The sequence below is a fragment of the Leucoraja erinacea genome, chromosome 11, assembly GCF_028641065.1.
Source record: "Leucoraja erinacea ecotype New England chromosome 11, Leri_hhj_1, whole genome shotgun sequence".
NCBI lineage: Eukaryota > Metazoa > Chordata > Chondrichthyes > Rajiformes > Rajidae > Leucoraja > Leucoraja erinaceus.
The window spans coordinates 21,204,932-21,228,677 of record NC_073387.1 but is presented as its reverse complement, the minus strand read 5'-3'; the positions used below and the strand labels follow the sequence as shown (position 1 = coordinate 21,228,677).

Sequence of the window (23,746 nt, the reverse complement as noted above, 5' to 3'; positions counted from 1 at the left end):
TTCTGATTACCTCCTTCATGTGTAGTGTCCCCAAAGCGCAGGGAAACACGCTTTTGGTCTACAGTCGCAACTCTGTATGTGGCCAGTCAAAAATATTTTGGAAGAATGGGCTGAAAGATGGCAGATGGAGTTTAATGCTGATAAATGTGAGGTGCTTACACCTTGGCAGGACAATTCAAAATAGGACGTACATGGTAAATGGTAGGGAATTGAAGAATACGGTTGAACAGAGGGATCTGGGAATAACCGTGCACAGTTCCTTGAAGGTGGAATATCATATAGATAGGGTGGTAAAGAAAGCTTTTGGTATGCTAGCCTTTATAAATCAAAGCATTGAGTATAGAAGCTGGGACGTAATGTTAAAATTGTACAAGGCATTGGTGAGACCAAATCTGGAGTATGGTGTACAATTTTGGTCGCCCAATTATAGGAAGAATGTCAACAAAATAGAGAGAGTACAGAGGAGATTTACTAGAATGTTGCCTGGGTTTCAACAACTAAGTTACAGAGAAAGGTTGAATAAGTTAGGTCTTTATTCTCTGGAGCGCAGAAGGTTAAGGGGGACTTGATAGAGGTCTTTAAAATGATGAGAGGGATAGACAGAGTTGATGTGGATCAGCTTTTCCCTTTGAGAATAGGAAAGATTCAAACAAGAGGACATGACGTCAGAATTAAGGGACAGAAGTTTAGGGGTAACATGAGGGGGAACTTCTTTACTTAGAGAGTGGTAGCGGTGTGGAATGAGCTTCCAGTGGAAGTGGTGGAGGCAGGTTCGTTGGTATCATTTAAAAATAAATTGGATAGGCATATGGATGAGAAGGAAATGGAGGGTTATGGTGTGAGTGCAGGCAGGTGGGACTAAGGGGAAAAAAGTTGTTCGGCACGGACTTGTAGGGCCGAGATGGCCTGTTACCGTGCTGTCATTGTTATATGGTTATATGGTTATATGGGTATTTGTGCTAAATAAGGAGACGTAGAATAATTAGGGATACTGTCTTCTCGTTGTTTTTTCTCGTGCACTTACATTTCTCGCTTGGGCAGTTTTGGTTGAAATTCTGAGGAAGTATTCTGTGGTGGTCCGAATTAATTTTGAAGGAATTTTTATGTTGAAGTTCAAGTTGAAAGCTTTCTTATGACTAATGTTGAGCATTCCAAATGTTGCTGTTACATATCCACGTATTTGTAAAATATCCGAATCAAAATATTACTTTGCAATTGCCAAATGGCGGCAGAGCAGGGAACAATATCGTCGCCTCAAAACACAACGACTGATGACCTGTCATGCTCCAAAAATATGTAGCCAATTCAGCAGTTTCCAATATATCGTGAACCCATGTAATTGGGATGTGAATTAATTAGGGGTAGCATGGTAATTCGAATTTCACTTTACCTTAATTGGTGCATGTGACAATAAACTGACCTTGAAACCTTGACATAATAATTAGAGTAGAAACATAGAAACATAGAAATTAGGTGCAGGAGTAGGCCATTCGGCCCATCGAGCCTGCACCGCCATTCAATATGATCATGGCTGATCATCCAACTCAGTATCCCGTACCTGCCTTCTCTCCATACCCCCTGATCCCCTTAGCCACAAGGGCCACATCTAACTCTCTCTTAAATATAGCCAATGAACTGGCCTCAACTACCCTCTGTGGCAGAGAGTTCCAGAGATTCACCACTCTCCGTGTGAAAAAAGTTCTTCTCTTCTCGGTTTTAAAGGATTTCCCCCTTATCCTTAAGCTGTGACCCCTTGTCCTGGACTTCCCTAACATCGGGAACAATCTTCCTGCATCTAGCCTGTCCAACCCCTTAAGAATTTTGTAAGTTTCTATAAGATCCCCTCTCAATCTCCTAAGTAGTAGTTGTCGTATCCGTTGCTAGGGATAGCTGATACCTACCAATTTTAAATATGAATGAAGTGCCATTTCAACTCATCACTATTGTCTGGGATCTGGCATTGATGGGGTACTTTGGTCGTTATGGGTTTCTGTTGTGCATGAATCTATGACCCTATGACTTATTCCATATGGATACAGACTGCTTCCTTATCCAAGGAATATTGATACTAATCAATGTCCTATGGCAATCAGCAAACTTTCCCCTATGTAGCATTGCATTTATATTTAACAGGTGTCTTCTGCATGTGTTTAGCAAGTGAGGCGGGACACAAACAGAGTTCCTATATATTAGTGCAATGAAGCACTAAGGGAGATCGCAATTCTGGATTGCCAGGGAGAAGGCAATTCTGAATTACCAGGGAGAAGGCAATTCTAGACACCAGAGAGAAGGCAATTCTGGATTACTAGGGAGAAGACAATTCTGGATTTAGTGTTATGTAATGCACCGGATTTGATAAAGGACCTGGAGGTTAATGAGCCATTAGGAGGCAGTGACCATAACATGGTCAGGATTAATCTACAATTGTAGAGGGAGAAGAGTAGATCGGAGGTGTCAGTGTTGCAGTTGAATAAAGAAGACTATGGGGCCATGAGGGAGGAGCTCGCCAAAGTTGACTGGAAAGATACACTAGCAGGGATGATAGTGGAACAAAAAATGCAGGTATTTCTAGGAATAATACAGAAGGTGCAAGATCAGTTCATTCCTAGGAGGAAGAAAGATTCCAAGGGGAGAAAAGGACGACCATGGCTGACAAGGGACGTCAGGGGCAGTATACAAATTAAAGCGTAGAAGTACAACATAGCAAAGATGAGCGGGAAGCAAGAGGATTCGGTAATGTTTAAAGAACATCAGAAGATAACCAAAAAGACAATACGGGGAGAAAAAAAAAGGTACGAAGGTAAGCTAGCCAAGAATATAAAGCAGGATAGTAAAAGCTTCTTTAAGCATGTGAAGAGGAACAAATTAGTTAAGACCGAAGTTGGAACCTTGAAGACTGAAAAGGGTGAATTTATTATGGGGGTCAACGAAATGGCAGATGAGTTGAACAGATACTTTGGATCTGTCTTCACTAAGGAGGACACAAACAATCTTACTGATATAGTAGTGGCCAGAAGATCTGGGTTGACGGAGGAACTGAAGGAAATCCACATTAGGCAGGAAATGGTGTTGGATAGACTGATGGGACTGAAGGCTGATAAATCCCCATGGCCTGATGGTCTGCCTCCAAGGGTACTTAAGGAAGTGGCTCGAGAAATCGTTGATGCGTTGGTGATAATTATCCAATGTTCTATAGACTCAGGATCAGTTCCTGTGGATTGGAGGGTAGCTAATGTTATCCCACTTTTTATGAAAGGTGGGAGAGGGAAACGGGGAATTATAGACCAGTTAGCCTGACATCGGTGGTTGGGAAGATGCTGGAGTCAATTATAAAAGATGAGATAGCCGCACATTTGGATAGCAGTAACAGGATCGGTCCGAGTCAGCATGGATTTACGAAGGGGAAATCATGCTTGACTAATCTTATGGAATTTTTTGAAGATGTAACTGGGAAAATGGACAAGGGAGAGCCAGTGAATGTAGTGTACCTGGACTTTCAGAAAGCATTTGATAAGGTCCCACATAGTAGATGAGTGGGCAAAATTGGGGCACATGATATTGGGGGTAGAGTGCTGACATGGATAGATAAGTGGTTGGCAGACAGGAAATAAAGAGTAGGGATTAACGGGACCCTTTCAGAGTGGCAGGTGGTGACTAGTGGGGTACCGCAAGGCTCGGTGCTGGGACCGCAGCTATTTACAATAATGCATCAATGATTTGGATGAAGGAATTCAAAGTAACATTAGCAAATTTGCAGATGACACAAAGCAGGGTAGCAGTGTAAACTTTGAGGAAGATGCTATGAGAATGCAGGGTGACTTGGACAGGTTGGGGGAGTGGGCAGATGCATGTCAGATGAAGTTTAATGCGGATAAATGTGAGGTTATCGACTTTGGTAGGAAAAACAGGAAGGCATATTACTATCTTAATGGCATCAAGTTGTGAAAAGGGGAAGAACAACGGGATCTGGGGGGTCCTTGTACATCAGTCTATGAAAGTAAACATGCAGGTACAACAGGCAATGAAGAAAGCGAATGGCATGTTGGCCTTTATAACAAGAGGAATCGAATATAGCAGCAAAGAGGTCCTTCTGTAGTTGTACAGAGTCCTAGTGAGACCACTCCTGGAGTATTGTGTGCAGTTTTGATCCCCTAATTTGAGGAAGGACATTCTTGCTATTGAGGGAGTGCAGCGTAGGTTTACAAGGTTAATTCCAGGGATGGCGGGACTGTCATATGCTGAGAGAATGGAGCAGCTGGGCTTGTACATTCTGGAGTTTGGAAGGATGAGAGGGTATCTCATTGAAACATATAAGATTGTTAAGGGCTTGGACACACTAGAGGCAGGAAACATGTTCCCGATTTTGGGGGAGTCCAGAACCAGGGGCCACAGTTTAAGAATAAGGAGTAAGCCATTTAGAACGGAGACGATGAAACACTTTTTCTCACACAGAGTGGTGAGTCTGTGAAATTCCCTGCCTCATAGGGCGGTGGAGGCAGGTTCTCTGGACGCTTTCAAGAGAGAGCTAGATAGGGCTCTTAAAAATAGCGGAGTCATGGGATATGGGAAGAAGGCAGGAACGGGGTACTGATTGGGGATGATCAGCCAAGATCACATTGAATGGCGGTGCTGGCTCAAGGGGCCAAATGGCCTACTCCTGCTCCTATTGTCTATTGTCTATTGTCTGTCTGTTAAAGCCATGTTTTTAGAATCAGCAGTTTTCAACCATCTGCCGTGCCCTTCTTCGGATCTTGGATGCAAGTGTTTTATGCAAGAACAATGATTTATCCTTCCCTAATTTCACTTGAAATGGTGCTATTCAGCCGCCTTCATGAATCAGTGCAGTCCTTTTGCTGATGGCTCTCTCGTAAGAGTGGTGGTAAGTAAATGCAATACCAACAATTAATATCAGCGAGGGCATGGTAACATATAATTACTATATGTTCAATATTTAGTAGATATGAAACCAGAAACTGGTAGAGTGCCTGAGAAAATATTGTTTGTCAATTAGTACAACGTACAGTTTGGAGGGGGAATATCGACAGTTCAGCTATAAACCTTACATCAGGTATTTTTAGTTCGATTCAAAGGCAGAATGACATCCTTTTATCACTGCATATTGCCAGATCGCAACGATTGTAAAGACACGATGGAAGAGACATGAAATTAGATTCGCAGCAAGTTGAGTTCAGTTCTTTCTACTGACCACGTTCCTGAAATCATAAGTTTCCTTATTTCATCTTTAGGATATTCACTGTATTGTAGCTCATGAAAATTCGGTTCTGGTGGGAAATGTTCACAGTAAGTAAGAACACCCAAAATGCTAAAAGCAATTTCAATTACGCAACAACAAATGTGACAAGTCTGCGCCAAGTTAAGCAGTTCTTGCTTTAAGAAATGAGCTGAATTGTAATTGGTCGGATATGACTGCTACATTATTCACCAATCAGGAGGTCGGAGGCGACTGGTGATCTGCACAGCCCCTTACAATACCCAGCCGCCATCGCGTCCGATCAGACGCCGTGAACACTGGATAGGCAGCAGCTCCGGACGGTTTCTGCTCGATTCATTTCGAACTGGGTAAAACATCAACACGATTAAATGAAAACATTGGAACAATTCACCAAGGAGGTACAAATATTGCCTGCGTCGTATTTGTCTCATTTAAATCAAATCGCTGACGAAGGGTTTTGTCTCGGGTTGAAACCATTGGAATGATTTCTACTGGAAATGAGAGATAATATATATTGGCTGCTCAAATACCGACTATTGTGCTGCTTTTTCTGCCCCTGGGACCTTGTTTCTGGGCAGATTCGATATTCCGTTCCAGAGGAATTGCAACAGGGTGCCTTTGTTGGGAATATCGCCATTGATTTGGGGTTAGATTTAAAGCAGCTCTCGGCTCGCAGTTTGCGGGTGGCGCCAGACCTGAGGAAGCGATATGTTGACCTAAATTTAGAGAAAGGGGTTTTATTTGTGAATGAGAGAATCGACAGGGAGCAACTTTGCGGGCCGAGCATCGATTGCATTTTGCCCCTGAACGTCGTGCTTGAAAATCCCCTCCGTCTTCACCAGGTGGAAGTGGAGATACTCGATGTAAATGACAACGCTCCCAGTTTCCCCAAAAGCCAGATCCGCCTTGAAATCTCAGAGAATATGTCACCGGGAGCGCGATTCCCCCTCGAGCCAGCTCACGATCCGGACATTGGGACGAACTCCTTGCAGACTTACCAGCTCCTTCCCAATGATTATTTCATACTTGATGTACAAGAACGTGCTAGGATAGGAGATTTGCCAGTGTTAGTGCTGCAGAGGGCCCTGGATAGAGAAACGACATCGACCCATGACTTAACGATGCTTGCTGAAGACGGCGGGGTCCCTCTAAGATCGGGTAAGGTTCAGGTAACTGTCAGAGTGAAGGACGCGAACGACAATCCCCCTGTTTTCTCACAAGCGGTTTATAGTGTCAGTATGGTGGAATCGGCTCCCACAGGTAGTCTGATTATTAAGTTAAACGCTACTGATTTGGACGATGGCCCTAATGGTAAGATAACATATTCCTTCAGCAGCCATAACTCTGCAGACGTTCGTGAGTTAGTTGCCGTGAATTCTCAATCTGGTGAAATCAGACTGAAAGGGCATTTGGACTTTGAACAAAGCAAAACGTTTGTCATAAACATAAAAGCAATCGACAATGGTCATCATTCAATGTCTCAACACTGTGATGTGTTGGTGGATGTTATCGATGTTAATGACAATGCCCCTGAAGTGTCATTGACATCCATGTCCAGTGCAGTGGCAGAAAATGCTCCAATCGGAACCATTGTCGCCCTTCTCAGCGCACAAGATAAGGATTCTGGACAGAACGGACAAGTAAAATGTCAAATTCCAAATGAAGTCGCCTTTAAGCTGGAATCATCCGTGAGGAATAATTGGAAACTGCTTGTACAACACGGGCTGGATCGAGAAACTACCCCCAGGTATGACATCACTGTGATATGCACGGATGCAGGGGACCCACCTCTCACAACCAAGAAAAGTATCCATGTAGATGTTTCAGATGTAAATGATAACGCGCCGAGGTTTACGCAGGCTGCATACACGGCAAATGTCATGGAGAACAACGTTATTGGGGATTCCATATTCTCCCTCACGGCCGACGATCCAGACACGGGACAAAACGCCCGATTAAACTTTACTATCCTGAATGCAGTCGTGGCCTCGTATGTCTCCATTGACTCACAAAATGGTGTCATATTTGCGCAGAAATCATTTGACTACGAACAATTGAAAATTTTCCAGATCCATGTATTGGTGCGAGATTCTGGAGTCCCACCTCTCTCCAGTAACGTTACAGTGGACGTTGTTATCCTCGATCAGAACGATAACGCTCCAGTGATCGTGAGTCCTTTGCCCGAACATGAGTCAAATGTAATGGAGACAATATCCAGGTTTGCAGAACCAGGATACCTAGTTGCCAAGGTATCCGCTACTGACGCCGACTCCGGTCAGAATGCCCGTCTGACTTATCATGTTTTTCAGGCCACCCACCGTAATCTTTTTACTATTTCAGAGGACACTGGGGAAATTTGGACCATCCGTGCCATTGAGACAAAAGATGCATCTAAACAAAGGCTGGTGATTGTTGTAAAAGATAATGGAATCCCGTCACTTTCAGCCACGGTGACAATTGTTCTATCTGTGAAAGGAGTCGACACGATATCCAGCGCCACAAGTCTTTCTAAAGATCACGTCTTCGCTCCAGATTTTAACCTTTCCTTGGTCATAGCTTTAGGAACGACATCTACCATTTTCCTCGTGATTTTAATTATCCTGGCTGTCAAGGTTTATAAAAACAGAAATGGCGTGGAACGTCAATATGGTTCTCTGAACGTCTGCTGCTGTTTGGAGTCAAGGAGTTCTCTGAATGGGATTCAAAATGCCAGTAGAAGTCTTCAAATACCACCGAACTACGTTGAAGTGTTCGGAGGTGATCCGCTTTCTCAGAGTTACCGCTATGAGTCTTGTTCAACGTTGCAGTCTGCGAAGAGAGATTTAAGGACCCCTCAAACGTTCGGGCTATCTACAGCAATGGATTATATCCAGAAAAAGCCGATTGGCAAAGAGAACCCAGGAACGATAGGTTCTGAAAACTCCAACTGCCGTGTGAATAACGAGGTGAGTTATTTCAACGAAGGATAAATTATTGGGTTGTGAACTCTGGCCATTGCAACTTCATTACACGTTGTGCCTTGATGGGGGTGGGGGGGGGGGGGGGGAGAGCGGTGGTTGTCATATATTCGATCTGTGATCGAATGGTAAGAGTAAGTTTATATTAACTGATGGGTGTGAGGTCAAGGGATTTGACTTGGTTGATATCAAGGGACAATGGTGTATTGAAGATTGATGACGAGACGGGAATATGTGGTGCTGTCAATGCTCTGCCGCTGTTGTTCTTTTAGAAAGAGAAAATGAGACATTGGAAATACTTCTGAAGAAATATCAGCGATTTATGGCAGAGTGGTCTATGACAGACTGCACGAATATCTAAAGTACTCTTTGAAAAGGTAATTATTATGTAAACAATTTTCTGGAGAGTATTTTACTTTCTGAGATTGTATGTCAGCTGTCGAGGCAAATATATGGTATTTCACGGTAGTTCTGATTACTTCCATCTTAGTTGTGGAGACCCCGTGTAGTGTTCCCAAAGCTCAAAGAAACACGCATGTAGTCTGCAGTCGTAGCCAAAGCATGTGTGTGGTCAGTCAAAATGTTTGTGCTAAACAGGAGACATAAATAAATAATGCACAGTGTTTTCTCGTTCTTATATGCTTATGCACTTACATTTCTTGGTTGGGCATTTTTCGTTGAGATTCCGAAGAAGCATCAGTGGGATATCCAGTGCATTCTGTGGAGGTCTGAATGAAATTTGAAGGCATGTTAGTCACCGATAATCAAGTTGAAAGCTTGACCATGACTAATGTTGAGCTTACCACTTGTTGTTGCGGTTATATATCCAGGCATTTGTAAAATAACCAAATCAAAATATTGCTTCGCAATTTCCAAGTGGTGGAAAAGCAGGGATCCTTATCGCCGCCCAAAGCACCATGTCAAGACCAGAAAAAAAAATGTAGATGATTTAGCAGCTTCCAACATACGGTGAAACCATGTTGTTGGGATGTGAATTTAATAATCGCAGTATGACATAATTAAAGTAGAAGTTAGCCTATCTTTTGCTAGGGATTGCTCTTTCCTACCAATTTTCATTATGTGCCATCTCAACGTATCAGCATTGTCTGGGATGTAGACACAAAATGCTGGAGTAACTCAGCGGGACAGGCAGCATCTCTGGAGAGAAGGAATGTGTGACGCTTCGGGACGAAACCCAGCTTCAGACTGATTCACTCTAGCATGGCGTGTTTAAACCAGCATCCGCCGTTCTTTCCTGCACTATTGTCTGTGATCTGGCTTAGATGGGGATCTTGTCATTGTGGGCTTCTGTACTACACGAATCTTTGAACATGTTACTTATTCCATATGGGCACGGCTGGTTCTTCATCTAAGGAATATTGATACTAATCAATACTATGTGGGAATCAGCAAAGCTTTCCCCCATGTAACATTAAGGTAAGGAATTCCCAATACCAACAATTAGTAACAGCGAGGGAGTGGTAATATATAATTACTAGTCCAAGTTCAACATTGGAATGTCGACGGTTCAGGTCGGAACCATGTATCAGCTGTTTTTTTATTCTATTCAAAGGCAGAATGACGGCGTTTTGTCACTATTGACATATCGCCACGATTGTAAAGGCACGATGGGGTTACACGAAATTAGAATCGCAGCAAATTTAGTTCATTTATTTCTTCTGATCACATTCCTAAAATCATAAGTTTCCATCTTTCATCTTTAAGATATTCACTTAATTGCAGTTCACGAGTATTCGGTTTTGGGGGTAACTAAGAGCATCCAAAATGCTAAAAGCAACGTCAATTGCGCAGCGATAAATGTATCTGCGCCAAATTAAGCCGTTCTTGCTTTAAGAAATGAGCTGAATTGTAATTGGTCGGATATGACTGCTACATTATCCACCAATCAGGAGGTCGGAGACGACTGGTGATCTGCACAGCCCCTTACAATACCCAGCCGCCATCGCGTCCGATCAGACGCCGTGAACACTGGATTGGCAGCAGCTCCGGACGGTTCCTGTTCGATTCATTTCGAATTGGATACAACATCAGAACGATTAAATGAAAACATTGGAACAATTCGCAAAGGAGGTAGAGACATTTTCTGCGTCGTATTTGTCTCATTTAAATCAAATCGCTGTCGAAAGGTATTGTCCCGGATTGAAACCATTCGAATGATTTCTACTGGAAATGAGAGATAATATATATTGGCTGCTCAAATACCGGCTATTGTGCTGCTTTTTCTGCCCCTGGGACCTTGTTTCTGGGCAGATTCGATATTCGGTACCAGAGGAATTGCAACTGGGTGCCTTTGTTGGGAATATCGCAATTGATTTGGCGTTAGATTTAAAGGAGCTCTCGGCTCGCCGAACACGAGTGGCGCCCAGCCCGAGGAAGCGGTATGTTGACGTAAATTTGCAGAATGGGATTTTATTTGTGAATGAAAGAATCGACAGGGAGCAATTTTGCGGGTCGAGCATAGAATGCATTTTACCCTTAAATATCGTGCTTGAAAATCCCCTCGGTCTTCACCAGGTGGAAGTGGAGATACTCGATGTAAATGACAACGCTCCCAGTTTCCCCAAAAGCCAGATCCGCCTTGAAATCTCAGAGATTATGGCACCGGGAGCGCGATTCACCCTCGAGCCCGCTCACGATCCGGACATTGGGACGAACTCCGTGCAGACTTATCAGCTCCTTCCCAATGAGTATTTCATTCTTGATGTACAAGAACGTGTTAGGGTAGGAATCACACCAGTGTTAGTGCTGCAGAGGGCCCTGGACAGAGAAACGACATCGACCCATGTATTAACAGTGCTTGCTGAAGACGGCGGAGTCCCTGTAAGATCGGGTACGGTTCAGGTAACCATCAGAGTAAAGGACGTGAACGACAATCTCCCCATTTTCTCGCAAGCGGTATATAGTGTCAGTATGGTGGAATCAGCTCGCATAGGAAGTCTGATTATTAACTTAAACGCCACCGATTTGGACGATGGCCCTAATGGAGAGATAACATATTCTCTCACCAACCATAACTCTGCTGACGTTAGTGAACTAGTTGGCGTGAATTCGAAAACTGGTGAAATCAGGCTGAAAGGATATTTGGACTTTGAACAAAGCAAAACATTTGTGATTAATATGGAAGCAACCGATCATGGTTCCCCTTCAATGTCTCAACACTGTGATGTGTTGGTGGATGTTATCGATGTTAATGACAATGCCCCTGAATTGTCATTGACATCTATGTCCAGTGCCGTTGCAGAAAATGCTCCAATCGGAACCATTATCGCCCTTCTGAGCGTCGAAGATAAAGATTCTGGACAAAGCGGGCAAGTACAATGTCAAATTCCAAGTAAACTACCCTTTCAGCTGGAATCATCCGTGAAGAATAATTGGAAACTCCTTATACAACACGGACTCGATCGAGAAACGAACTCCGGGTATGACATCACTGTGACATGCACGGATGCGGGGGACCCACCGCTCACATCTCAGAAAAATATCCGTGTAGATGTTTCAGATGTAAATGATAACGCGCCGAAGTTTACGCAGGCTGCATACACGGCAAATGTCATGGAGAATAACGTTATTGGGGATTCCATATTCGCCCTCACAGCCTATGATCTCGACACTGGACAGAACGCCCGACTAAACTTTACTATCCTGAATTCAGTCGTGACCTCGTATGTCTCCATTAACTCACAAAATGGTGTCATTTTTGCTCAGAAATCATTTGACTACGAACAATTGAAAAATTTCCAAATCCATGTAATGGTGCGGGATTCTGGAGTCCCACCTCTCTCCAGTAACGTTACAGTGGACGTTGTTATCCTCGATCAGAACGATAATTCTCCAGTGATCGTGAGTCCTTTGCCCGAACATGGGTCAAATGTAATGGAAACAATATCCAGGTTTGCAGAACCAGGATACCTAGTTGCTAAGGTATCCGCTACTGACGCCGACTCCGGTCAGAATTCCCGTCTGACTTATCATGTTTTTCAGGCCACCCACCGAAATCTTTTTACTATTTCAGAGGACACGGGGGAAATTTGGACCATCCGTGGTATTGAGACCAAGGATGCATCGAAACAAAGGCTGGTGATTGTTGTAAACGATAATGGAATCCCATCGCTTTCAGCCACAGTGACCATTGTACTGTTTGTGAAAGGGGGCGACACGATAGCCAGTGCCACCAGTCTTTCTAAAGATCACGTGTTCACTCTAGATTTGAACCTTTCTTTGGTCATAGCTTTAGGGACGACATCTATCATTTTTCTCGTGATTTTAATTATCCTTGCTCTTATGGTTCATAAAAATAGAAATGGTGTAGTGCGCCATTACAGTTCTTTGCACGTCTGCTGTTGTTTAGAATCAAGGAGTTCTCTGAATGGGATACAAAAGGCCAGCAAAAGCCTTCATTTACCACCAAACTACGTTGAGGTATTCGGAGGTGATCCGCTTTCTCAGAGTTACCGTTACGAGTCTTGTTCAACGTTGCAGTCTGCGAAGAGAGATTTGAGGACCCCTCAGACCTGTCGCCTATCTACAGCAATGGGATATGTCCAGAAAACCCCTATTGGAAAGGAGAACCCAGGGATGATAAGTTCTGAAAACTCCAACATTGGTGTGAATTACGAGGTGAGTTAGTTTAAAAAGAAACATAACCTGGCTGGGAGCTGTGTCAAATGCATTTATTTGGACGAAATTAATATCTAGGTCATAAATGATTTATTCATACTGATCTCCAACAATATTTCCAGTTGCCAGGTATTGTACGTGAAATGTACAGTGTCTTTATGATTATGTGTAACGCTATTGCATTGTTACAACAGGTGTACCAAGTGTCAACGAAGTCCAGATTATTCACTTCCGATTTTCTAGCCCAATTTAAGTTCATTCAGTGCGTGTTAACATTGGCCCACGATTTCTACAAATTTCGTTTTATCTATCTTTAGAGAAATTACGAACAAGCTTGTTCTGAATATATTTATCCTCGGCTGATTAAACCGCCTCGTAGTTGAAATCCAAAGATAAATGTAGATGCTGGAAAGTTGAAATGTAAAAAAAGCAATTGAATATACTGGAAACACAACAGTATATGTGAAGTGAGAAACAAGAGTCCACGTTTCTTGTCCATTACCTTAAATCAGCACTCGGTGTAATGTAATCAATGTGAACATTTACATTTTGTTTCCCCCCATCGGTGCTGCTTGACCTGAAGAACGTTTCCTTATTGTTTACTTTCCCATTCCACGTCGCCCTGTACCGATAAGCTTCAAGCGATTTGCAGGAGATTTGATATTAGATAAGTTTAGCATTTAATAATTAATAATATATAATTTTGGGGATTTTAAGAAATATCCTAAATACATGGTAGTTAGGAACTGGTGAATTGATTATATTCTTCTATGGAAGAAAATCCCCCCCCCCCCCCCCCCCCCCCCCCCCCCCCCCCCCCCCAGTTTGGAGAGAACGTATGTTGGGGGTAGTAGTCCATTCCTCGAATGCACACAGTATATTGCTCAAATGTTATGTTACCTAGATGATGTAAAAATGTAGTGATTTTAATCGCATCTGGCAAGGTGTTCATTTCCTGTGAACAAACGTATTAAAAAAAAAGAAAAAATACAAATGTTCATTTGATGATTTGATATGAACACTTTAAAATGTTAGTTGCATGACCTAAACGAAAAGTTCATATGCAACTACATCTTTATCACCTGGATTTCTGTATCAATTTGTATACTTTAAAAGCTTACATGACAAAAAATAATCTGATAGAATGAAGTAACGGTGTTTTTAATTAGGAGACACGGAGTGGATAGACTGATTGAACCCTTTGCCAAGGCTGGAACTGCCAAAGAACAGAGGGCATCGCTTTCTGGTGAAAAGGGAAAAGTTGAAAGGAGTTGTAAGGGGCAAGTTTAATCTTTACACAAGGGGTAGTGGGTGCCAACGCTCAGCCAGGGGCGGTGGTGGAGGCAGTTACGATTGTGATTTTGGAAAGGCTTTTGGATAGGGCTGTTCCTACGCCGCACCTTTTTGTAAAACACCACTAACTCTTGACTATGATCTATGTTCAAATCAGTCCATTGCACAATGATGTTCTTGCTTTAAATGGTCACAAGGAAACAGTCACCAGGATATTTTAATGCTTTCTTTTGTGTTATATCGGTATATCAGCTGGAAAGACAATCCGGTGTCAATGTTGAAAGCAAATATACTGACTGTAAGGAGAATATTTAAGGTACGAGTATGTTTGTGAATTGGTGCAAATGGTAGAAGTTAGCACATATTCTGGGAAAGTATTATAAAGAAAAGCCTGGAATATTGTGATTTTTTGAGAGATGTAACTCTCAAAACATTCGAATAAAGTGATGGGTGGTATTTACATAGATATTTTCTGCAGATTTTTGAGAACAATCCACTTTGGTAATTAATTGTGGTGGTAATTAATGTTATCTTGATGAAACGACAATTGGCTTAGTGTAGCGGGATACTGGTTGCTGCTAATTATCCCCTGTAGAAACCTTCAACGATACTTCCATGAGTCTTAAGCAATAAAAGTATGGTGTTACTTTCCATGGCCATAAAATCGTATGTGGACTTGTAGAGAGTACACAAGTACTTTTCACCTGTAAGGTGCCGAGTTATAATTGGAATGACATGTGGAAAAAATGTATATTTATAAAACAAGCAAACAGATACATAATTATATTTCATCCAGGAGTACAATTATTTCCCCTGGCATGGGTTTACAAAAAAGCTTTAGTGGAAGTGTTCATATCATGGTAGCCTGACAGCAATAGGCCAATATAAAATGACTAATCTGACAAATTAAGAACGAATGTGTATTTGTATCGTCTAAGAGGGTACAGTTAAAAGAAGTTGGCCAAACTTAGACTCTTTTTTCTAAAACGCCAGAGACTAATAGGAGGCATAATATTAAAAAAATAATAAAATTACCGTTGGGCCCCGTTGCCCCAACACAATATTCCACCACTCACCCGTTCCCCCAACGTAACCCGTTCCCCCAACATAATATTCCACCACTCACCCATAGCCCGTAAAATGCACAGGCGCGGCTTATTTTCCCTCATCCCAACACTCCCTCCCCCTCCTCTTCACACACCCTCTTCTCTCCCCTCTGCTAATCCCCTCCTCCAATCCCTCCCTGACCTCTTCCTCCCTTTTCTTTCCCTTATCCTCAGTCACTCCCTAACCTGAGTCACTCCCTCCCTCCCACCCTCCCTCTCAACCCCTCTCCCCTCCCTAACACCCTTGACGTCATTGTGAGGTGGAAGCTGCTGTTTTATTTTTTAAGTAAATGAGATACCATTGTGATATAATTGTGGGGTGGAACACTGCTGACGGGCAGTTTATGTAAACGAGATCCCATTGTGACGTCATAGCTGCTAACTACCACTGCAACTTCAAATTATTTTTCTCAAATTGGATTTTGTAAAGTTAAAAATGTGAAGAAATTGTAAAATACAGAATACTGTCAATCTGAACAAAATTTGATGCAATACGCACAGGACAATGGTGATTAAGGTGTCCCAAAAAAATGTAGCGCTATCGTGTGCCGTTTTGGCGTAATTCAGGGCATGACTCGCACACAGACAGACACGAATGCAAACAGACAGACTCACAAACAAACAAGATGAGAGTTTTAGTAATATATACAAGACCAATTGGGGCCCGTTGGGTGCCTGTCACACGGGAGGCCTTGGCCCCAAACACAATATTCCACTACTCACCCTCAGCCCCCACAACCCGTTCCCCAAGGCAATATTCCACCACTCACCCGTTTTCCCAACGGGAAGCCTGGTCCACTAACGCAGCCCGATCTCCGTGGCAATTCTCTCTCTCGTCTGTATCTATTTCTATGTGTCTTAGCCTAGCCCCTCCCCCGACATTCTGGTCTGTGAGATGCCATTGTGGCGTAATCCCTGCAACTGTCAGAAACCTCCCATGGCACAATAACAATTATTCTGACAATTCGGCTTTTTGAAACGTTTAAATATCAATAACTTGTGAAATGTAACATCAAATCTAAAAGAAGCTAGACAGGAATGACCACAGGCCAAAAGTGCACAATGTGGTGCAAAAATGTATGCACTACCATGTACCGTATTGGCGTAGTCGCCCATTTATTCCAATATCTTAAGTTTTTAAGTTTAAAAATGTAAAATTACGTACAATATAACATCGTGTGAAGAAACTTGATATGAACGACCATGGAAAAAAGCTGAGTAAGATTCTGAAACCATTTTCGCGCTATTGTGTACCGTTTTGGCGTAGTTCCTTGATCAGACAGACAGACAGACAGACAGACAGACAGACAGACAGCCAAACAAGATGAGACTTTTAATAGTATATAGATACTAGACCAAGTGGGACCCGGTGGGTCCCTGTCACACCAGAGGGCTGGTCCAGAAACGCAATATTCCATCACTCACCCATAACCCCCAATTGCGCAGGCGTGACTGATTGGTTCCCGTCGTGACGCCAGAGATCCCCGTTGTGACGAGATCCACAGCAACCCTCCCCAACGGGAGGCCTGGTCTCCTCGGGGAGGGGGTGTGGGGGAGGGGTGTGTGATGGAGGAGGGGGTGGGGGATGGTGGTCTGGGGGGTTGAGGGGTAGGGGGGTTTCTGGTGGAGGAGGGGAGTTGGGGGAGGTTGATTTGGTGGTGGAAGGGGGCGCGTGGCGGCGGAGGTGGTGGTGGAGGGGACTGTGGGGGGGGGGGGGGGGGGTGCGGGGGAAGAGGGCTGTGGGGAAGGGCGGTGGGGGAGGGGGAGCCTTCAAAAACCTTTATAATATTTCACCGATCGGAACAAACCATATTTGACTTGCAGCAGATAAGAATGGTGAGTAAGGTGGCCAAAAATCATAACGCTATGGAGGATCGTTTTGGCGCAAGTTTAATTACACGCAGACTAGACAGACAGACAGACAGACAGACAGACAGACAGACAGACAGACAGACAGACAGACAGACCGACAGATCGATAGAATGCCTTTGATAGTGTAGACCGTCAAGAACTTTTTTTCCCAGGGGAAATGGAAATGTAAAATACAAGGGGGGGGGGGGGGGGGGGGGGGGGGGGGGGGGGGGGGCCTCCCGTTGGGGAGGGTTGCTGTGGATCTCGTCACAACGGGGATCTCTGGCGTCACGACGGGAACCAATCAGTCACGCCTGCGCAATTGGGGGTTATGGGTGAGTGATGGAATATTGCGTTTCTGGACCAGCCCTCTGGTGTGACAGGGACCCACCGGGTCCCACTTGGTCTAGTATCTATATACTATTAAAAGTCTCATCTTGTTTGGCTGTCTGTCTGTCTGTCTGTCTGTCTGTCTGTCTGTCTGTCTGTCTGTCTGTCTGTCTGTCTGTCTGTCTGTCTGTCTGATCAAGGAACTACGCCAAAACGGTACGCAACAGCTTTAAGTTCAGAGGGTGAAAGTTGGAGGGAGAGATGTGTGGTATTTTTCTTTACAGAGGATAGTGATTGGCTGGGAGGCGCTGCCAGGAGGTATTCGTGTAGGCAGACGCTATAATGGTGTTTAAAGGTCTTTTAGATAGTTTAGTTTAGTTTATTGTCACGTGTCCGAGGTACAGGGGAAAACTTGTGAATATGTTGGGAATCAAGCGGGATATGTATTATGTGTAGGCAGTTGCGATAAGTCGATCTTGGTATTCTGTTCGACACAGACATTGTGGGTCACGACCCTGTTCCTGTGTTGTATTTGTCTATGTTCTATGTTCATAAGTATGAGAAACATAGAAACATAGAAAATAGGTGCATGAGTAGGCCATTTGGCCCTTCGAGCCTGCACCGCCATTCAATATGATCATGGCTGATCACCCAACTCAGTATCCTGTACCTGCCTTCTCTCCATACCCCCTGATCACTTTAGCCACAAGGGCCACATCTAACTCCCTCTTAAATATAGCCAATGAACTGGCCTCAGCTACCTTCTGTGGCAGAGAATTCCAGAGATTCACCACTCTCTGTGTGAACATTTTTTTTCTCATCTCGGTCCTAAAAGATTTCCCCCCTTATCCTTAAACTGTGACCCCTTGTTCTGGACTTCACCAACATCGGGAACAATCTTCCTGCATCTAGCCTGTCCAACCCCTTAATAATTTTGTAAGTTTCTATAAGATCCCCCCTCAATCTTCTAAATACTAGCGAGTACAAGCCGAGTCTATCCAGTCTTTCTTCATATCAAAGTCTTGACATCCCAGGAATCAGTCTGGTGAACCTTCTCTGTTTTCCCTCTATGGCAAGATTGTATTTCCTCAGATTAGGAGACCAAAACTGTACGCAATACTCCAGGTGTGGTCTCACCAAGACAACTGCAGTAGAACCTCCCTGCTCCGATACTCAAATCCTTTTGCTATGAATGCTAACATACCATTCGCTTTCTTCACTGCCCACTGCACATGCATGCCTACTTTCAATGACTGGTGTACCATTACACACATGTCTCGTTGCATTTCCCCATTTCCTTATCGGCCACCACAGTATGAGAAATTATATTGACCATTTTATATTAATTTCATTGCCACTTCTGGAACTCTAAGACCCAAGTGCATGCTAGCTTTAAAGGCAACACATTCTCCACAATCAACGAAGATTACCAATTTCAGTGATTAGTGTTTATTGCAGAGGGAATTGAGGTTTGTTTTTGTTTTCTTCAGCGAATTTATCTACCAGCCATTTGCATTTTGGAAGAGATGGAATGCTGTAATGACAATAGTGCCAATTAGTTTAATTAATCTTTACGGAACGAGGGTCTCTAATTTGTGCCTGGAAATATATGAATCAGCAGCAAATAAATTGTAGACACAAGAAACTGCAAAAGTTATTGGCTGATCATCCAACTCAGTATCCTGTACGTGCCTTCTCTCCATACCCCCTGATATCGTTAGCCACAAGGGCCACATCTAACTCCCTCTTCATTGGCTATATTTAGGAGTTAGATGTGGCCCTTGTGGCTAAAGGTATCAGGGGTATGGTGAGAAGCAGGTACAGGATACTGAGTTGGATGATCAGCCATGATCATATTGAATGGTGGTGCAGGCTCGAAGGGCCGAATGGCCTACTCCTGCACCTATTTTCTATGTTTTTATTTTATTAGATACTATTACAAAAAGAGATACAGAGTGTTGGAGTCCCTCAGCGGTCAAGCAGCATCTCTGGAGAACCTGGATAGGTGATGTCAACGGTACTTAATGTCACGTGCACCGAGCTATAGTGAAATTCATTTCATTTTTGTATACTGTTCAGTACATGTATCACTATACATAAGTACTTAGATACATTTTAGATAAGCACCTCAGATACAGTACAAGTGTATAGTAGTCGTACACAAAGACAGTATATACACATCGGGAATCTCCTTCAGACCCGGATGATATATCTGAGTCAAGAATGGAATTGTATTACTGCACCCAATACGTCAAATTAGTGATTCCGTTCATTGGTAGTATGTAATTATTTTAATCAAGTTTCGAATAATTACATTAAAAATGTTAATTGTGAATTACTTCAAGATTATTTTTACAACAGGCCGAGAAAGCAGAATATGGAAATAAATCTTTAAAATGATTTGAACAGGGCAACAATAAATACAATAATTCTGTGCTGATTTGGGACAACACGGCTTTAAGAAACGATGTGCACGGGGATTTGCTGAATATCAATGCGCCCGCATTCACCAATCAGAAGCCAGGTTGGGCTTGGTGATCCGGACAGCCCTCGACATTACCCACCCACTCTTACGTGAGATCAGAAGCGGTGAAGAATTGAATGGCGAACAGCTCGCAGAATTTCTGCGAGAATCCACTGATAACTATGAACAAAATCAGAAGATGGACATGAAATGACCCGTACGATGTATGGTACGGCTGAAGTGTGGAACATCGCGGTTGAAATCCTTAAGAAATCCAAATAAAGGAACCATTAATGGTGGCGTCACGAACTGAAAGACATTGGAATGATTTACACTGGAAATGAGGTATAAAATATATTGGCTGCTAAAATGTCGATTCCTCTGCTGCGTCTTCTCTTCATGGGGTATGGTTTCAGGGACGATTCGCTATTCGATTCCTGAGGAGCTGCAACTGGGCGCCTTTGTTGGGAACCTCGCACTCGATTTGGGTTTAGATATAAAGCAGCTATCGACACGAGGTTCCCGCATCGTGGCCGGTTCCAAAAAAATATATATGGACATTAATTTGGACAATGGAATTCTCTTTGTGAAGGAAAAAATCGACAGAGAACAGCTATGTGAGTCAAGTCTCTTTTGTGTATTATCCTTCGATGTTTTGTTCGAAAATCCGCTGAAATTGTACACGGTTTCAGTGGAGATTCTCGATGTAAATGATAACGCTCCCATTTTTCCGGAGAGCCAAATCGGCCTTGAAATCCCAGAGCTGGCTGCACCGGGAGCCCGTTTCCTCCTCGAGTCTGCGCAGGATGCCGATGTTGGAACCAACTCCTTGCAAACTTACAAGCTCCAGCCAAACGAATATTTCTTCCTCGATGTGCAGACGCGCAGTGGGAGTGAAATGTTACCAGTATTGGTGTTGCAGAGGCCCTTGGACAGGGAAAAACAACCCGTCCACAAATTGGTCTTGGTAGCAGAAGACGGCGGTCTTCCTTTAAGATCGGGCACCGTTCAGGTTACTATAACAGTGAATGATGCAAACGATAACGTGCCTATTTTTCCTCAGTCGGTATATAGGGTCAGCCTGCTAGAGTCTGCACCAAAAGGAACGCTTATTATCAAATTAAACGCCACGGATCCGGACGATGGACCCAATGGGGAGATAATGTACTCATTCAGCAGCCATAATTCAGCTAGAGTACGTAAACTTTTTGATGTTAATTCCAAAAATGGTGAAATTAGATTGAAAGGGAATTTGGATTACGAGGAAAGTAGCACAGTTCAGATGAACGTACAAGCAATTGATATGGGTTTAAACGCAATGGCTGTGCATTGTGATGTGTTACTGGACATTATTGATGCCAATGATAACGCACCTGAGGTGACGCTCACATCTCAGTCCAGTAAGGTTTTGGAAGATGCCCCTAATGGGACGGTAGTGGCATTGTTCAATGTGGAAGACAAGGACTCGGGACAAAACGGACAAGTGCGATGCCAAATTTCAAACAAGCTGCCCTTCCGACTAGATTCGACTCTGAGGAATTATTACGAGCTCCATATTGATCAGCCGTTGGATCGCGAGAATACGTCCAGCTATGATGTGACTATAACATGCACGGATTCGGGGATCCGTCCTCTCTCATCCCATGCAACGGTTCGTGTGGACGTTACAGATGTAAATGACAACGCGCCACGATTTTTGCATCCCTCGTACACAGCACACGTCATGGAGAATAACGTTATTGGTGCTTCTATATTACGTTTGAATGCCATCGATCCAGACGCAGGACACAATGCCCGATTGAAATTTTATTTTCTGGAGCCCGCGCTTCAGGACACACAAGCATCGTCTTATGTATCGATTAACTCAACGAGTGGAGTCGTATTCGCCGAGAGATCATTTGACTACGAACAATTGAAACACTTCCGCGTCCAGGTTCAGGTGCAGGACTTTGGAGTCCCACCGCTCACCAGTAACGTTGCAGTGGATGTTGTTATCCTCGATCAGAATGATAACGCCCCTGTCATCGTGAGTCCTTTGCCGGAATATGGGTCAACAATAATGGAGACAATTTCCAGATTTGCCGAACCTGGATATCTTGTGCTCAGGTTATCAGCAATAGATGCTGACAATGGTCAAAATGCCCTACTCTCTTTCCAAATTTATCAGGCTACCCATCACGACCTTTTTACTATTTCGCCAGAGACTGGCGAAATTTGGACTACCCGACGAATCATGAGCAGGGATGCGTCCAAGCAAACACTGGTGATTGTGGTAAAAGATAGTGGAAGTCCTCCTCTTTCAGCCTCAGTGACGATAGTATTGACTGTAGAAGGCAGTCACAGTCAAACATTCTCCAGTATCAACAGTGCTACTAAAAATACCGGGTTCACTTTGGATCTGAGCTTTTCCTTGGTCATAATCTTAGGAATAACATCCAGCGTTTTCTTTGTTATTTTAGTCATACTCGGATTTATTGTTCAGAGAAACAGACAAGGATTGGGAGGGCAGCGCCGTTCCCTGGGCGCGTGTTGTTGTTTTGGAGCGGCGGCTTCTCTGAATGGAATTGAAAAGGCCAGTAGAAGCCTTCAGTTACCTCCTAATTATGTAGAGGTATTCGGGGGCGATCCACTTTCTCAGCGATTTCGATACGAATCGTGCTCAACGTTGCAATCGACGAATGCCAAAGCGTGCGGGCAACCTGCAGACAATCATTATGTCCAGAGAGAGTTTTTCGGGAAAGGCAAGCGTGAAAAGGGGAATTTGGACAATTGTAGCAGCACTGTAAACAACGAGGTGAGACCTTTCTTTAAAAAAAAAGTAGATGTATTCATTGGTTTAATGTTGCCATATTGGAGAATGGTTGGACTGGCGTCACACATTCAGGCTTTAATGTTTATTGTCATTTAGTTATCTGAGCATCGCTGTTTCTTTGTTTTAAACCAGTATGTGGCATTCCCCACATACAACGATACTTTGTTCATTCTCTCTGAATCCTGACAATTATCTCCACTAAAAACTGCAAATATAGTGTTGTTAAACCAACTCAATACCGAAAGAGATAGATTATCTGTGTACAGCAGAAATTGAAAGCATGTGTGCATCGTGGAAAGGTCCAACGTTAAGATCAGCTCTGATCAATTATGATGCAGGATCCATACGTTTCATGGAGGACTTCAGTTATGATTTTCGATGCCGATAACACCTGTGATCCTAAGATATTATCAAATCTTAAACACCACGTGGTTTCATGGATACACTTAAAATGTACTTGAGCATATTAAGTGTCTGCATGTAATAGACAATGTAGACTTCATTGTCCTCTGTATTTACACTTTGACTATGACAAGAAAAAAGATCATAGCATGTATATCACCAGACGTATTTATAAAATGTACCGCATGTTTTTTGAGTTTAGTTTATTGTCACGTGTACAGAGGAACAGTGAAAAGCTTATGTTACCTGCTAACCATTTAACGGAAAACAGTGCATAATTACAATCGAGCCATCCAGTGTACAGATGGAGGATAAAGGGAATAACGTGAATAACGTGTAGTGCAAGATAAAGTGCAATAATAGACAGGTGCAGGAGTAAGCCATTCGAGCCAGCACAGCCATTCACTGTGATCATGGCTGATCATCCACATTCAGTACTCTGCCTTCTCACTGTATCCCCATGACTGTGCAATCTTTAAGAGCTCTATCTAACTCTCTCTTGAATGCATCCAGACAATTGGCTTCCACTGCTTTCTGAGGCAGAGAATTCCACAAATTCACAACTCTGGGTAAAAAGGGTTTTCCTCATCCCGGTTCTAAACCGCCTCCCCCTTATTCTTAAACGGTGGCTCGTGGTTCTGGACTACCCCAACATCGGGA

The 23,746-nt window shown here is 43.3% G+C and overlaps 1 protein-coding gene across 10 annotated transcripts in view; it reads left to right on the top strand.

The window, feature by feature from the left end:
• The window catches only part of LOC129701511 (protocadherin beta-15-like), a 215,564-nt gene that overhangs the window by 76,041 nt on the left and 115,777 nt on the right, over positions 1 to 23,746 (top strand). Inside the window, exon 1 of one of the 10 annotated variants that reach the window (XM_055642748.1) lies at positions 5,638 to 8,178. The exons of 7 other annotated variants lie outside the window; for them this stretch is intronic. In XM_055642748.1, the coding sequence (XP_055498723.1) occupies positions 5,731 to 8,178 (2,448 nt within the window). In that variant the 5' untranslated portion in view covers positions 5,638 to 5,730. Of the gene's footprint in view, positions 1 to 5,637; positions 8,179 to 10,287; positions 12,829 to 20,223; positions 22,667 to 23,746 lie in introns of those variants that run through there. 2 more of the 10 variants (XM_055642746.1, XM_055642754.1) reach the window with 2 other exon arrangements.